Below are 17,353 nucleotides of genomic sequence, written 5' to 3' on the forward strand. Positions count from 1 at the left end.
TACTAATATGGATGAGATAGTTCAGCTGGCTGATGAGTTCTATAGAGATTTATACAGTACCAGTGGCACCCACGATGATAATGTGAGAGAGAATAGTCTAGAAGAATTTGAAATCCCACAAATAACGCCGGAAGAAGTAAAGAACGCCTTGGGAGCTATGCAAAGGGGGAAGGCAGCTGGGGAGGATGAGGTAACAGCAGATTTGTTGAAGGATGGTGGGCACATTGTTATAGATAAACTGGCCGCCCTGTATACACAATGCCTCATGAGCTCGAGCGTACCGGAATCTTGGAACAACGCTAACATAATCATAATCCATGAGAAAGGGGACGCCAAAGACTTCAAAAATTATAGACCGGTCAGCTTACTGTCCGTTGCTTACAAAGTATTTACTAAAGTAATCGCAAATAGAATCAGGAACACCTTAGACTTCTGTCAACCAAAGGAACAGGCAGGATTCCGTAAAGGCTACTCAACAAAAGACAATATTCACACTATCAATCAGGTGATAGAGAAATGTGCGAAATATAACCAACCCTAATATATAGGTTTCATTGATTACGACAAAGCGTTTGATTAAGTCGGCACCTCCGCATTCATGGAGGCATTACGGAATCAGGGTGTAGACGAGCCATATGTAAAAATACTGGAAGATATCTATAGCGGCTCTACAGCCACCGTAGTCTTCCATAAAGAAAGCAACAAAATCCCAATAAAGAAAGGCGTCAGGCAGGGAGATATGATCTCTCCAATGCTACTCACAGTGTGTTTACAGGAGTTATTCAGAGACCTGGAGAGGGAAGAATCGGGGATAAGAGTTAATGGAGAATACCTTAGTAACTTGCGATTCGCTGACGATATTGCCTTGCTTAGTAACTCAGGGGACCAATTGCAATGCATGCTCACTGACCTGGAGAGGCAAAGCCGAAGGGTGGGTCTAAAGATTAATCTGCAGAAAACTAAAGTAATGTTTAACAGTCTCGGAAGAGACCAGCAGATTACGATAGGTAGCGAGGCACTGGAAGTGGTAAGGGAATACATCTACTTAGGGCAGGTAGTGACCGCGGATCCGGATCATGAGACCGAAATAATCATAAGAATAAGGATGGGCTGGGGTGCGTTTGGCAGGCATTCTCAGATCATGAACAGCAGGTTGCCATTATTTCTCAAGAGAAAAGTGTATAACAGCTCTGTCATACCAGTACTCACGTAGGGAGCGGAAACCTGGAGCCTTACGAAAAGGGTTCTACTTAAATTGAGGACGACGCAACGGGCTATGGAAATAAGAATGACGGGTGTAACGTTAAGGGATAAGAAAAGAGCAGATTGGGTGACGGAACAAACGCGAGTTAATGACATCATACTTGAAATCAAGAAAATGAAATGGGCATGGGCACGACATGTAATGAGGCGGGAAAATAACCAATGGTCATTAAGGGTTACGGACTGGATTCCAAGGGAAGGGAAGCGTAGCGGGGGGCGGCAGAAGGTTAGGTGGGCGGATGAGATTAAAAAGTTTGCAGGGACAACATGGCCACAATTAGTACATGACCGGGGTAGTTGGAGAAGTATGGGAGAGGCTTAAATGATATTGCGCGACATAATATTGCGCTTGGTGTGTAGTCTTCTCTCACGTCCGTGTCGTTTTTTTATGTCGCGCAATATCATTTAAGCAATGGATTACCAACTTGCCCGGAATGCTGCTCTTATTGAGAGGCCTTTGCCCTGCAGTGGGCGTAACCAGGCTGATGATGATGATGATGATGATGATGATGATGATGATGATAGAGAGCATCGCCCCGATGCTCACCTAGCGGCACGAAGATGTGTCAGACGGTGTGTGGGCACTTCATTCTGAACAATAGGGCTTCAGGCGCGCAATGTGCACGACTTCTGGTGGGCGCTGCTTCGTCCTGGAGGAAGCAGGACCGTATGGTATAACCCCATAGTTGAGGTCGCCGAGGCATCGTACAACCATGTAGGGACCAAAGTACCTCGTGAGTAGCTTTTCTGAAAGCCCTCGCCGACGGATGGGACTCCAAACCCACACTTTGTCGCCTGGCTGATATGTGATGTATCGGCGCCGTAGATTGTAGCGTCGAGTGTCTTAGTCCTGTTGGGCGATTCTGACGCGGGCGAGTTGTCTCGCTTCTTCAGCACGTTGAGCGAAAGCTTTAGCGTCCGTGCTTATATCACCGCAGTCAAGTGGCAACATCGCAACGAGCATCGTCGTCACTTCACGGCCACGAAGAAGGCTAAATGGTGTCTTTCGCGTTTTTTCCTGTTGCGCGTTGTTGTAAGCGAATTTGATGTACGGTAGAAGGTCATTCCAATTTTTGCGTTCCACGTCTACGTGCTTACTGAGTATGTCTGCGATAGTCTTGTTCAAGCGTTCTGTTAGCCGTCCGCATGCGGGTGATATGCTGTGGTCTTTGGGTGAGCCATGCCACTGAGGCTAAGCACTGTGTCTAAGACGGTTGCCATAAAGGCAATCCTTCTGTCCGTTATTATCACCGTTGGCGCACCGGGCCTCAGAACCACGTTTTCAATAAAGAACCGCGCTGATTCGACTGCGGTGCCACTTGGAAGGGCCTTGGTTTCTGCATAGCGTATCAGGTAATCCGTTGCAACTGTCACCCACTTATTGCCATTATTGGAAGTCGGGAACGGTCCGAGAAGGTCCATCCCGGTTTGCGCAAATGGGGTCGTGGGCATTTGGACTGGTTCTATTAGCCCAGCTGGATTGATATGTGGTTATTTTAGTCTTTGACAATCGCGGCACATGCGTATGTAATGCTTCACAAAGGCGGTGATCTTCGGCCAGTAACATTTCTCTTTGACTCGGGCCAGTGTTTGCGTGTAGCAGAGGTAGCCAGATGTCAGTTCATCATGGCAGGCTTTCAAGACTTCATGACGGATGGACGTCGGAACGACAAGTAGGCGGCTGCTTCCACTGGCAGAGAAGTTCTTGTAGAGAACATCATTACGGAAGCAGAATGATGGGAAGCTTCTTGCAAATGTTTCTGGCGTGCTTGTAATTGGGCCTTATAAAAAATCAATAAGTGGGATCAGTTCGCTGTCTTCGCGCTGCTGACGAGCAATGGTGGCCGTGTCTAGAACTCCTATAAAAGCCATGTCTTATTCATTTTCTGTGACTTGCTGCTCATCGGTGACTTTGAAAGGCAGTCGGCGTCGGAGTGCTGTCGTCCGGACTTGTACACCACTGTCATATCGAATTCTTGAAGCCTTAGGCTCTAACGCGCTAGTCAACGAGACGGATATTTCAAGTTCGTCATCCGGCAAAGTGATTGATGATCGCTGACAACACTGAAGGAACGGCCATGCAGATATGGGCGAAACTTCATAACTGCCCCGTACCACCGCAAGGCGTTCTTTTTCTATGCTTGAGAAATTCGACTGAGCACGTGAGAGCGTCTAGCTTGCGTATGCAATGACTCTCTCGGCTGATCTTGCCACTGCACAAGGAGAGCACCTAGACCTACGTTGCTAGCGTCCACGTGTATCATGGTATCAGCGTCCCCATCAAACTGAGCTAGTACATGAGGTGTTTGCATGCGCTGTAGGAGATAATTAAACGCTGCATGTTCTTCGCGCCATACGAAGGCAACGTCTTCTCTTGTAAGGTGCGTTAAGGGTGACGCTATATGTTCAAAATTGGCAATAAATATTCGGTGATACGAGCAGAGACCTCGGAAGCGCATCACTGCCTTCTTGTCCGTTGGCGCTGAAAACGTTGTGATGTCCGTAATCTTTTCGGGGTTAGGGTGGACGCCTTCATGACTCACAACATGACCTAATAACTGGAGTTCATCGAAACCAAAGGGACACTTTTCTGCTTTCAGTGTTAGGCCAGCGGACCGTATCATATGTATAACCGCCGGCAGCCGTACGGCTCAGGTGCCCCTCGAACGATTCCGAAAAAACTGTGACGTCATCGAGATATACAAGCCATGTCTGCCACTTGAAGCCTGGCAGAACCGTATCCATGAGTCGCCAAAACGTTGCTCGAGCTGAGGATAAACTGAAAGGCAGGACCTTGAATATGTAAAGCACATCAGACGTTACAAAAGCTGTTTTTTCTCTCTCTCTTCGTCAACCTCGATTTGCCAATAGCCACTTTTTAGGTGGCTATTGGTCCATCGACGAGCAGTAGTGGGCATGACTCAGCCTCGAGAGAATCGTCGATACGCGGTAATGGCTATAGGCCTTTCTTTGTCACCCGGTTCAGCTTATGGTAGTCGACACAAAAATGTAGACTGCCCTCTTTCTTTTTGACCATCACTACCGGCGATGCCCACGGGCTTTTTGATGGTTGGATAACGTCGTCGTTGAGCATTTTCACGTACTCTTGGATCGCTTCAGGTTCTTTTGGTGCTACATGGTAGGGGTTTTGTCGGATTGATCTCGCTGTCTCCTCCGTGATAATCCGGTGATTCGTCAGTGGCGTCTGACCGACTCTGGATATCGACGGGAAGCAATCGCGAAACTGGTGCAGCAGGTCCACAAGGCGCTGCCTTTCCGCTGGGGATAAGCTCGCGCTCACGTCAAGTACAGGTAACGATGCCGAAGAGTCTTTCTCTCCCTGATGTAATGCAAAAGACTTGCCGAATTCTGCAATTTCGTCGAGGTAAGCAACTGCTGCGCCTTTTGCAAAGTGTTGTCGTTACTTGCTGAAGTTTGTCAGCAGTAGTTCTGTTTGCCCATGCATTACTTTGACGAGGCTTCTGAATATGGAAACACTTTGAGTGAGCAAAACCGTAATTATCTGCTCGGCAAGACCTTCCGCATCGTACTCTGAGTCGCACCTGACGGAAACAAGACGCCAGGATAATGGTGGTACGGTCACATCGTCTATGACACGCAAGGACTTGCGTTGTAGTTCTGTACTTTCGTCCCCAGAAAAGGTTAGTATATCTGTTGATATGTTGATGACGGCGCATTACTTGCGTAAGAAGTCCATACCTAAGATCACATATTTGCAGCAGTCGGGAAGAATAATAAAATTATCGACGAATGACTAATACCCTATGTAGACTTTTGCAGTACACTTGCCTGTCGGTGTCAGTAGATGGCCTCCAGCACCTCTAATGTGTGGCTCTGGCCACTCCATTTTAATTCTGTGAAGTCTGTCCGCCAGTTTTTTAATTGCGAATGAAAGGTCCACGCCAGTGACAACCAGCACCGTCACGTCGTGGCCGTCGATTGATACGGTAACATCAGCCTTAACAATCTCGTCTCTCGTCAAATCATCCAAGCTGTATCGGCTTCTCGTTCGATGGCAATGGGGTATTTTCGGACTTCGATGGGTGGCAACCTCCCTACTGAGACCGCGGCCTCCACGTTCTCCGGCGTGGGATGCGAGATCGCCCTTGGGCCACGTCAGTGGAACTGCGTCTTGCAGCTAGAAAACGATGTCCCGGAGAAGGGGAGCGCGGCGGGCAACCGGGAAAGTCGACTTGCCAGCTCGTCAAATTCGCGTCGATCTTCGCTCAGCTGCCTCGAAAGCACGACGAGAAGCAGTGGACGGAAATACTTGGTACCCTTCGACGCGATAAGGACAGTGATGGCAGATGTGGCCGGCTTCTCCACAGGGGGTGCACAAGGGCCTGTATTCAGCCATGCGCCAAATGTCGGTTCTGCGAAACGGTGGCTGCATCGGTCTGTTCCCTATGGTACCAAGGTGATGACGGTACGGGCTGCTGGTGATACTGCTGCATCGGCATAGGAGGTGGCGGTCGACGGACATCATCTGCGTAGGTGGGCTGCCACGCCTGGGAATGCGGCTCGAGAGCCGGAATCATCATCATCATCATCATCATCATCATCATCATCATCATCATCATCATCATCATCAGCCTGGTTACGCCCACTGCAGGGCAAAGGCCTCTCCCATACTTCTCCAACAACCCCGGTCATGTACTAATTGCGGCCATGCCGTCCCTGCAAACTTCTTAATCTCATCCGCCCACCTAACTTTCTGCCGCCCCCTGCTACGCTTCCCTTCCCTTGGGATCCAGTCCGTAACCCTTAATGACCATCGGTTATCTTCCCTCCTCATTACATGTCCTGCCCACGCCCATTTCTTTTTCTTGATTTCAACTAGGATGTCATTAACTCGCGTTTGTTCCCTCACCCAATCTGCTCTTTTCTTATCCCTTAACGTTACACCTATCATTCTTCTTTCCATAGCTCGTTGCGTCGTCCTCAATTTGAGTAGAACCCTTTTCGTAAGCCTCCAGGTTTCTGCCCCGTAGGTAAATACTGGTAAGACACAGCTATTATGCACTTTTCTCTTGAGGGATAATGGCAACCTGCTGTTCATGATCTGAGAATGCTTGCCAAACGCACCCCAGCCCATTCTTATTCTTCTGATTATTTCCGTCTTATGATCCGGATCCGCCGTCACTACCTGCCCTAAGTAGATGTATTCCCTTACGACTTCCAGTGCCTCACTGCCTATTGTAAATTGCTGTTCTCTTCCGAGACTGTTAAACATTACTTTAGTTTTCTGCAGATTAATTTTTAGACCCACTCTTCTGCTTTGCCTCTCCAAGTCAGTGAGCATGCATTGCAATTGGTCCCCTGAGTTACTAAGCAAGGCAATATCATCAGCGAATCGCAAGTTACTAAGGTATTCTCCATTAATTTTTATCCCCAATTCTTCCCAATCCAGGTCTCTGCATACCTCCTGTAAACACGCTGTAAATAGCATTGGAGAGATCGTATCTCCCTGCCTGACGCCTTTCTTTATTGGGATTTTGTTGCTTTCTTTATGGAGGACTACGGTGGCTGTGGAGCCGCTATAGATATCTTTCAGTATTTTTACATACGGCTCGTCTACACCCTGATTCCGTAATGCCTCCATGACTGCTGAGGTTTCGACAGAATCAAACGCTTTCTCGTAATCAATGAAAGCTATATATAAGGGTTGGCTATATTCCGCACATTTCTCTATCACCTGATTGATAGTGTGAATATGATCTATTGTTGAATAGCCTTTACGGAATCCTGCCTGGTCCTTTGCTTGACAGAAGTCTAAGGTGTTCCTGATTCTATTTGCGATTACCTTCGTAAATATTTTGTAGGCAACGGATAGTAAGCTGATCGGTCTATAATTTTTCAAGTCTTTGGCGTCCCCTTTCTTATGGATTAGGATTATGTTAGCGTTCTTTCAAGATTCCGGTACGCTCGACGTCATGAGGCATTGCGTATACAGGGTGGCCAGTTTCTCTAGAACAATCTGCCCACCATCCTTCAACAAATCTGCTGTTACCTGATCCTCCCCAGCTGCCTTCCCCCTTTGCATATCTCCCAAGGCTTTCTTTACTTCTTCCGGCGTTACCTTTGGGACTTCGAATTCCTCTAGACTATTTTCTCTTCCATTATTGTCGTGGGTGCCACTGGTACTGTATAAATCTCTATAGAACTCCTCAGCCACTTGAACTAGCTCATCCATATTAGTAATGATATTGCCGGCTTTGTCTCTTAACGCATACATCTGATTCTTGCCAATTCCTAGTTTCTTCTTCACTGTTTTTAGGCTTCCGCCGTTCCTGAGAGCATGTTCAATTCTATCCATATTATACTTCCTTATGTCAGCTGTCTTACGCTTGTTGATTAACTTCGAAAGTTCTGCCAGTTCTATTCTAGCTGTAGGTTAGAGGCTTTCATACATTGGCGTTTCTTGATCAGATCTTTCGTCTCCTGCGATAGTTTACTGGTATCCTGCCTAACCGAGTTACCACCGACTTCCATTGCACACTTCTTAATGATGCCCACAAGATTGTCGTTCATTGCTTCAACACTAAGGTCCTCTTCCCGAGTTAAAGCCGGAAACGCTGGCTTTATTTCTTGGCGCACAACTTCAGCCACCGGCGCAGCTGTGCATTCACTTGGCCATAGCAGTGAGCTTCTTAATCTCTTCGTGAACAATTTCGCGTATCAGCCGACGCAAGCAACCCTCGTCTGTGACCGTCACTGCTGCGGCGCTCGCCGGTCCAGTGCTGGTCAGGTGATCATACAGCGGCCGCGCAGTTGTAACGCCCGCTTTATAGCTGTCAATTCTTTCCCAAATTCATTGAGACATGTCGGCGGCTTCCGCACAAGACCGGCAAACAGCTGCTTCTTTACGCCGCGCATCAGGTGGCTCAGTTTTCTTGTATCTGACATAACGGAGTCTGCACGACGACAAAGACGAGCCATATCCTCAGCGAACATGGGAACAGCTTCACTCGGCTTTTGAATCCGGGGTTCGAGAAGACGCTGTTCATGGTCTCGCCTTTCCGTGCTCCCGAACGTATGGAAGAAATAGCGGCGGAACTCATCCCAGCTTGGCCAGATTCCCTCGCGATATACGAACCAAGTGCGGGCTCCGTCTTCAAGAGAGAGATACACATGGGATCGCTTCTGTCCAGCATGCTACTCGTTATACTTGGCTACGCGCTCGTACTCATCGAGCCAGTCTTCTGCATCCTGGTAGGCGTTGCCATAGAAGCTGACGGGAGACCGAGGAGTCAAAAGAGTCACCTGTGCAGAGTCTTTGTTTGCCTTGTCTTAGGCACTCGTGGTAACAGGTAGATTTCCTGGTAGGGTACCGAATTCCGGGCTTAGACTAAGTAGGCGACGGCTGGCGTGGTGACCAGATGTTTCGACGCACGGAAAACATCCTGGGCTTGATGTAACGCTGTTGACAGGCGTCCGAAACATTTACCCAGCAGCTCCACCAGTGTCACAATTCACAAGCAGCAGGAACTGCTGAAACAGGGTAGGACACTTTAATTATAGGCAAACTGAAAACCATTGCGCAGGCACCTTTCTCTACGTGTCGCATACTGGATGCGGCAATATATATATATATATATATATATATATATATATATATATATATATATATATATATATATATATATATATATATATATATATATATATATATATATATATATTGCCGTTTAACACTGCAATACCGTGCGCTACAGTGGAATAACCAGATACGCTCAGGGAGCACTAAAGTGTGGCTTTGCAAGCATCGAAACTCTTTTCGTGGCGCAACATCCCGTCCGTTCCTTCTCACCGCGACACTAAAGCACCATCTAGAGTACACAAAGGATATTTTTCCGAAGACAACAAGCATGCTAAACAACGATGTGTATGTGGATGACTTGGTCACAGGTGCCGATAATCTAGCGGACGCTATGCGTATATGCAAAGAGGCCGAACATATTCTTCAGATGGCAGACATGAATCTGAGAAAATGCAAGTCTAATGGCCCAAACCTTGCAGCAGAACGGTTACGAGAGTTAGGAGACGAACACGGACTTTCAGCACAGATCGTAACTAAAATACTTAGTGTTGAGTGGAGACCGAATCCAGATGAATTCACGTTCGAAATGAGTTCCCTGGTGGACTTTTTAAAACAGCGTCAGGGCACAGAAAGATTCCTTTTACAAGCGACGGCTTGCATATTTGACCCATTTGGATTCCTTGCGTCCATCACTATCACGACTAAGATTATGTTTCCGAGCCTATGGGAACGAGGTGCTCAATTGGATGACCCACTTCCGCCAGACATTCTCGAAACCTGGAACAAGTGGTGTCAACAGCTTCCTGACTTAAGAAAAGTTTCCGTTCCTAGAAAATTGGGGCAGGACATAAAGAACGACAGCGCAGAGGCAGAATTACACGTGTTCTGCGACGCGAGTACTCAAACATACGGTGCCGCTGCCTATATTAAATCGAGGACGAATCGGGGAAGGCACATTATTTTGCTGATGGCTAAATTAAGAGTGGCCCCACTAAAACGTTTGTCACTACCACGGCTGGAGCTCATGATTGCTTTGATCGGCGCACGCCTGGCCCACTACGTGATTGAACGGCTAGGCATACCAACGATTCATGCACACTGCTGGCCCGACTCTAGCGTCGCTTTGAGCTGGATGAAGAGCTCCGCACGGAAGTGGAAACCATTTGTGAGCCACAGAGTACAGGAGATACAAAAATTGACTGATCCTGCTGTTTGGAAATATTGCCCGGGGAGAGAAAATCCAGCAGGGGCATGCTGCCCTCCAATTTGGTGGTCAGCAAGAACTGGTTGACCGGACCTAAATGGCTAAAATGTATTCAAACGTACGACGCGATGCCTTCACACGTCCCTGAAGCTGAATGCTACACCGAAGAGCTCCGGAAAGTTCAGGTGCTGAACACCGTGACGCTGGTAGACCAAACGCCTCTCATGGATCTTGAGCACAAGAGCTCAATGACACGGGTGCTCCGTGTCATCGCCTGGGTTATGCGCTTCCTTCATAACGCACGGAACGTGGCAGAGAAGCGAAGGGGAAGCCTGTCAGCGGAAAAGTTAGCAGAGGCCGAGAAAAACTGGCTGAAGGTTCAACAAACGGAAACCTTTGGGAATGACATCCATTCTCTAATCACTTCCGGGACACTTAATCGTAAGTCCGCCATCGCGGGTCTTAATATATTCATTGACAGCGACGGCCTATTGAGAATTGGAGGCAGGCTACAGAATAGCGCGCATAAAGAAGAGGCGGGGCACCCAGTCATTTTGTCCGCTGTACATTTGTTTACACGCTTATTGGCGGCGTGGGAGCATAAGCGGCTTTTACACGCTGGAGTAAGGGGCACCCTGACTCAACTTCGCGAAAGATATTGGATCCTGCGAGCAGGACTTGCCGTGAATAAAATCATATGCTGTTGTGTTTCGTGTCAAAACAAAGTAGCCGCCCCGCGGATGAACCGTTTGCACCGCTACCACACGACCGTACCCGCGAATCAGAGTCATTTCAATTTACTGGAGTGGACTTCGCAGGGTCGATATTTTATACCGAGCTCGGAAATTCCTACAAAGCCTATATAGCCCTGTTCACATGTGGCACCACGCGAGCTCTGCATCTGGAACTCGTAAAGGACTTGACAACACAATCTTTCCTTATGTCTTTCAAGAGGTCCGTGGCCCGGCGGGGAATGTGCCCAGGAAAATTTATTCAGACAACACTCTAACGTTCAAGCGAGCGTCGAGAGACTTGGAAAAGCTCTTCTGCGCTATAAAGGGAGGCGAGATGCACACTTACTTGGGCGACAACTGCATCGCCTGGAAGTTCATCGTCGAAAGAGCACCGTGGTGGGGCGGTTTTGGGGAACGCATGGTGCGAACTGTTAAGACAGCGCTGCCAAAGGTCCTCGGAAGAAGTGCCTTACCTTATGACAGCTTGGCTATCGTCCTCACTCAGATCGAGGCGGTTGTGAACTCCCGCCCGCTCACGTTCCTTCACTCGGACGCGGGGGAGCTTCTGCCCCTAACGCCATCGCATTTCTTAATAGGGCGCCGAATAACAAGTTTGCCTAACACTGGTGAAAGTTCTTCCACTGAATCCACGAACAAGACGCTGGCAACAACGTATGGCACTTGTGGATTCATTTTGGAGATGATGGAGTCAGAAATACCTACTAGAACTTCCCTCTGCTAATGTTACCGCTCAGCGCAAAGAGAGAAGCATAAGGGAAGGAGACATTGTCCTACTCAGGAGGAGAAGGTTCCGCGGCAGATGTGGAAGCTGTGCCGGGTTGTCGAAACGTTTCCTGGAAGGGACGGCCGAGTTCAAGCATGCAAGATTTCTCTGCCGGACCGAAAGCTGCTGAGACGACCGGTCTCTCTGCCCGCTTGAACTAGGGGAGGAATGAGCCGACGCTCATTGCGGGGGCGTTTGTTGAGAATTGCTAGCGACCACCGCACGGTTCTTGCAAGCGTGGTTTGGGGCCCGGCGACGCACCAAAAGGGAGCCTGCGAACGGACGAGGGGCCCCCACTGGGCTGGCATCCCTACCGGCACCTCGACCCACAACCTGATCCATGCCGTTTGTTTTCGGCGGACCGCCTGATGAGTGCGAATCGCCGGCGGCTCCGAGAAGGACGAAGGCATCGGTGTGGCCAAAGGGCAACTTGGATTTTGTATTTTCTTTTCTCTCCATTTTCTCTTCCCTGCGATGTATTTTGTAAAATAAACATTCAGTCTTGAAGCGAACCCCGACGAGTGAGAATCATTCCTTCGAGACTCCTGCGTGCGCGGCCGCTACGCCACCCGAAATAGTCTAACGCAGTTTGTAGTCGCACTCGCGAAGTGACCTCCACAGTGTTGGTCGTAGCTTTTATTCGACACCTTCCTTTCGCCGGCGGAGCACAGGAATCGCAAGCTCTGCTAGCGCCACCGGGTGTGTCACGTGAGGTCCATCTTGCATCGCCCGAGTCTCTTTGGTCCCCAACAAACAGCTGGTGTTGTAGTCATCGCCGCCGCTCCTGTCTTCCCGCACGTTCTTCGCCAATTGTGTTTTTTGCCGTTGCGATCGCCGATACACGGCCAGTATTCCAAGCTAGTAAGTCGGAAGCCCTTCTCTATAACTCTCTGCAAAGGAATTCTCAGTGACGTCATATATAGCTACCCGACGCGTTCGAAATGTTAGTTGCAATCGTAATAAGTGCTTTCCGAGTGTAGACGTGGTTGTCGTGCGCCAACTGCGGCGCTCAATATATTCGAGCATAGCGCCGTTGGCATTCCTCCGTTTATACCGACAAAGTCAGGTGCCTACTACTAGAGCGAACTTGTACCAACCCTAAAGCGTTATGCCCAAACATTCGTTCCGTGTAATCAATCTTTGGTGGACACAAAGCCTCTAATTTATTTTTTCAATAAAACTCCCATATGTGCTACTGAGAAATCATTGTTCCAGGGTCTACAATCAACGGTTTCAACGAATTTTTGCAAACTTTATTTGGTCATCAGCCTATCAGCCAATGATTCTTGACAATGTTTTCAGGCCAGTTAGTGTAGGCGGACATGGCCTGTTTCACATTTATTTTAGGCAATTAGTGTGTCGTTTCGTTTGTTTTCGGAACGGTTCTCTCCCATTATTTCGGGCGTTGTTGCAAGTTAATCTTGTCAACATTTTGCCAAATTTAGTAATGTCTGCTAATTTTGTTCCACTTCCATATCTGCAGTAATTCATGCGTGAAGTGCACCTCTCAATGCGCTTTCTGGCAGTGAGGTTCTTAAATTAAAACTTATTCTCTATCTTACGGGAAAATCTGTATAAAGATCGGACTGATGTGCTTTTTAAATCTCCTTTGTGCCACTCGCTGTACATCGGCTTACGTTTGAAGACTCGTGGAAGTAAAAAATCCTTACACTACAGAACTTTCTTCTACAAAGTGCATATTGTAACGCTGCCTGTTAAAGCTTGGTGAAGCAGGAAAGGTATTTTTCTATATTCGATTAACTGTAGTCTTTGTAATGCACCGGGAATTATAGCACTGATTTATTTACTGCAATGACACCATCTTGGTTTGGGAGGTTCTCGATAAGACTTTTAACAGGGGTCTTGATGTAAACCCTCATACAATGCGAGATCTTATGCCACCTAATTGTGAAGATGTGTCTTTTGACATGCTGCTACTTACGGCGTTGCCCAGTTCATGGTTAAACTCGTATGCTAAAACGGAATGCAGAACCATCTGTGACTTCATGGTCACATTTCGTTCAGATGATTTCGCTGCGCCACCGTTCCACCGCACCACAGTTGCAGCAGGTGTCAGTGCTGAATATATTCGAGGCTGTGCTCGTGGTTGCAGTCTGCCTGGCCGGTTAATCACTAGATGACGCATGATAGGAGTAACGCCACCGTCAGCGCGGTGGGGTGTTCGTCATTCCAAGTGGAATCACTCGCGTCTGGATCACCAGGCGAGACTACAAAGTGTTACCGGAGGCGCCAGTTCACTGCCCACGAAGTCCAAGGCCATCGCAACGCGGAGAATAAGACGCAACGGGCTTCAGGTATCCGCCGAGCGACGACTACGACATACCCCAAGAGCTTGAGGCGGAGTTCGCCTACGAACCCGAGAAAGAAATATGAAGTCAAAACCACGGTCCCACTCGCAAAAGTGCTGTCATCACTAGGTAAAGTGGTGTCATCGTGCTGAAAAGTGGTGTCATCGAGAAAGAACACTCTACGAAATGTGCGTGAAACAGCAGTTTAATGAAAGCTCCGTAAACGAAACTAAGCTGAGAGGTCGTACTATTGACGGTTTGCCGTCTTGCGTTGTTGGGAACTCACAAGCAGCGACATTACACTCGGAAACATAATGCCGATGCACTAAACTGAGCAACATTTCGCCGCAACACTTAACGCGGCGACAAAACGCAGCAACACGCTGAATGGCAAGTAATGCTCTCGCTATTACACATCACAAGAATTGCTTACGTGTCCCCATATTTTATCTTAAGCTTTGTACGCTGCGTTACAGTCCCCGGTGTTTATAGCATCAATTTGCACCGCATTGTGCTTACGTACTATAGCAGAATCAAAATGCACGGTATCTTTTACAAAAGTCCAATGGTGACCGCATCCCTGTAGCAAAGTTTAAAGCAATATAATACGTTAACCGATATACGGAACAATGTGCAGCCAGTCATACGATTCCAAATGACGCAAACAATAGCTCTTCGGCTGGCCCCGGCAAGAAAAAGAAGCAGTGTTAGATATGTGTAAGTTAATGGCACATTTTTTATCCCATATATGGACAGACCAGGTGCATTTCCGCCATCGTCGTCACCGTGATATTCTGTATAAAGCCAAAGTGTAATGACACCGTGGGCGCGCGCCGTATGCTGTAGGTGCGACTGAAAGCATGCCGGGGTGAGCCAAGGATGGTGGCTTGATCTCGAGCGTGCAAGGGAGGAAGGCGCGAAGGAAGCGCGCCGTCTTCCGCACGTGCGCAAACACCAGGGGTGGGAAAGAGGGGTTCTAGACCTTTCGGCGGCCGTCTATGGCGCCACTGAGCACGGCCGCGCGGGCACTATCTTGATAACGATCCGCGATGGCTACCGAGGCTAAGTGCACAGAGGGCTGATAACTTTGTGTGCGTTGTGTTTTCACCGCTTCGGTCGCATTGAAGCGAGAGGCAACACGAATAATATACTAGCTGCTGCTGCCGCTCTTCCTTACGTCAGCGTTTTGACATCGTGTGCGCTCATCGATATGTTTGTTTGCCTGTGCGATCGTGCCGCCATGCTTGTTAATTTAGTTCGTAAGCGAATGTTCACCAGTGTACACGGCCGATAAAACTACTATCCTTATTTCGTGTAGCTTACTAATAATTTACTATCGCAATCGATGTTTCGCCGTTCGGACAAAACTGCGACGTTTTTAGAACCTTATTGCGTAGATTCCTCTAACACGTTCAGATCGGCCCGAAAGGATTGGCACGCTACTGGTCGCGCGTCACTTTTTAATGTTTCGCAGTCAAGCTTAGAAAAAAACTTTTATGTAGCAAGTATTCAGGAACAGAAAGCTGCATCGGGAAGTTTTCAGGATTGTCTACAATTTTGTCGTTCACACTGCTGCTCTGAATTTACTCATATGCCCGTCAAGGCCCATATCAAGGCCAATGTGGGTCCTAAAAGACCATATTTTTCTTCGCCGTACACTCATCTGCATGTGCCTGTGCCGTTCAGACCATCATTACCGTTTACCAGCTCGCCCAGCAGCAAGTTCTGCCAGACCCATAAAGAAGTTTGAGTACCTGTCGTTTGGTGCGGGACTCTTACGAGAAAGGAGGCACACTTTTACGGTATTATGACACCTAGTTCAAAGGCCAGTGAAGTGCCCTCGTTTCAGAGATAGTATAAATCCATGTTAGACGTAGGACATGACGACGCATGGCATCTTCGTCCTTCAGCAGTCTTTTGTTTCCTTATGGCCGGCGGTGCGAAGAGGTAGCCGCCGTTGCCACCATGGCCGGCCAGCCATGGTGGAGCGGGATCTCGGGAGCGGCCGGCACCGCGGCCCCTCAGGGCGAGCGCGCTAGCGTGTTCTCGCGCAAGCTGCACGTGAGCCCATCTTCGCCTGCTTTGGAGGCGATAGTCGCGCTACCACAACCTTAGCGCAATTTAGGTACCTACTGTTGTAGACGAACTAGCCGGAATTCCCGTCTGGACTTTTCCAAATAACTCGGTAACGCGCTCCCTCAGTCGTATTTCTCAGCTTCTAGTTTATAACCACGTTTTCCCTATGAGATGGCGTGAGGAACCCTTTCATCCCCATGAGCAAGTCACTTCGTTTCTTCTCCTTTGTGTCCGTAGCCACGAGATGAAGTACAGCCCGTGGATCTTCGACGGCTACGCCTGCCGGCCGTGGCACTTCCCAGCGGGCAAGTGCCCCTCCCACAACGGCCACATCTTCGCCGGCCAGAGCGACTGTTCGGCGCAATGCATCAACGGCACGAACACTTGTCTTACACCCGGAGCGCAAGCGTGCCCGTTCAAGGAGTTCAGATTTCCGTACTTCGCGGTTCCCACAGACGCCGGGTCTCGGCGATTGCGTTGCTCGCGGGCCTCGGCCTTCGTACTTCGGATGCACCGCTGCCCGACCGGCACCAACCGGTTCAGAACGGCAGAGTCCTGCAAAATGGCCTGCTCCGGCGGCAGAGACGAGGACCAGCAGTGACGAGTCCAAGTCTCACGCTGTGTGGTTGCAGCCTGTGCGCTCGACCGCGCTTTCTATAGTGATACCGCAAGGAGAGGAATAGCGTGCAGAATAAATTACAGGCACAACACTTAGACGAAAAGGTACCAGCTAAAATGTCCCGAGGAATTTGTTGCAGCACTATTTACTGCTGCGTAAGTAAATTTATCGTCAGAAATAATGAAAAAGAAAACATTAGAACCAACATTGAGTTACCTATGCTAGCGATAACGTTGTAAGCGTCCCTCACCGTATCATTTTGTGTAGTAACGCCCATGTATAGTGGTTACACAATTACACATTCACATATCTATATTTTCATTGCTTCTTACAGTAATTTTTGTTGAATGTACATGCCTTCCTCTTTTCCTCCGACTTTCTTCTGACACCTTTTGAATCAAGGCTTGTTGATATTGCACGAAGATTCAACGCACATGTTGGAGTCAATGTGAAGCGAAGATTTGCTAATTGGTGATGGATATTTGATGTTGCACATAGATGCTTTGGTTTCCTTAGACGAGTTTTGCGTAGGAATTGTAATGGGACACACTCAGTCTGGAGGATTGGCGAAGAAAGGCACACTATCAATTGCACATATGAGCAGCTAAATCAAAACATCCATCAAATGTACCTAGCATTCAATAACACATCGGTGTGCTCCAGAGACGCTTGTAAGCGGCAAGATAAGGGAACGTTTTCTCTAGTTACTTCTTAGTAGCACCTAATCAAATAAAAAAATGCGCCTAGTTGCACTTAGTGTAATAAAGAAAAAAAATGTTCATATTACCTATTGACACCAAGGG

General features: G+C 48.3%; 1 protein-coding gene across 1 annotated transcript in view; it reads left to right on the plus strand.

The window, feature by feature from the left end:
• The window catches only part of LOC126540230 (uncharacterized), a 33,881-nt gene extending 16,964 nt beyond the window's left edge, over window positions 1-16,917 (plus strand). Inside the window, exon 4 of the mRNA XM_050187029.2 lies at window positions 16,169-16,917. Coding sequence (XP_050042986.2) covers window positions 16,169-16,532 — 364 coding nt within the window. The 3' untranslated portion in view covers window positions 16,533-16,917. The remainder of the gene's footprint in view (window positions 1-16,168) is intronic.
• Window positions 16,918-17,353: the final 436 nt, after the last annotated feature.

Source organism: Dermacentor andersoni, chromosome 2 (assembly GCF_023375885.2).
Source record: "Dermacentor andersoni chromosome 2, qqDerAnde1_hic_scaffold, whole genome shotgun sequence".
NCBI lineage: Eukaryota > Metazoa > Arthropoda > Arachnida > Ixodida > Ixodidae > Dermacentor > Dermacentor andersoni.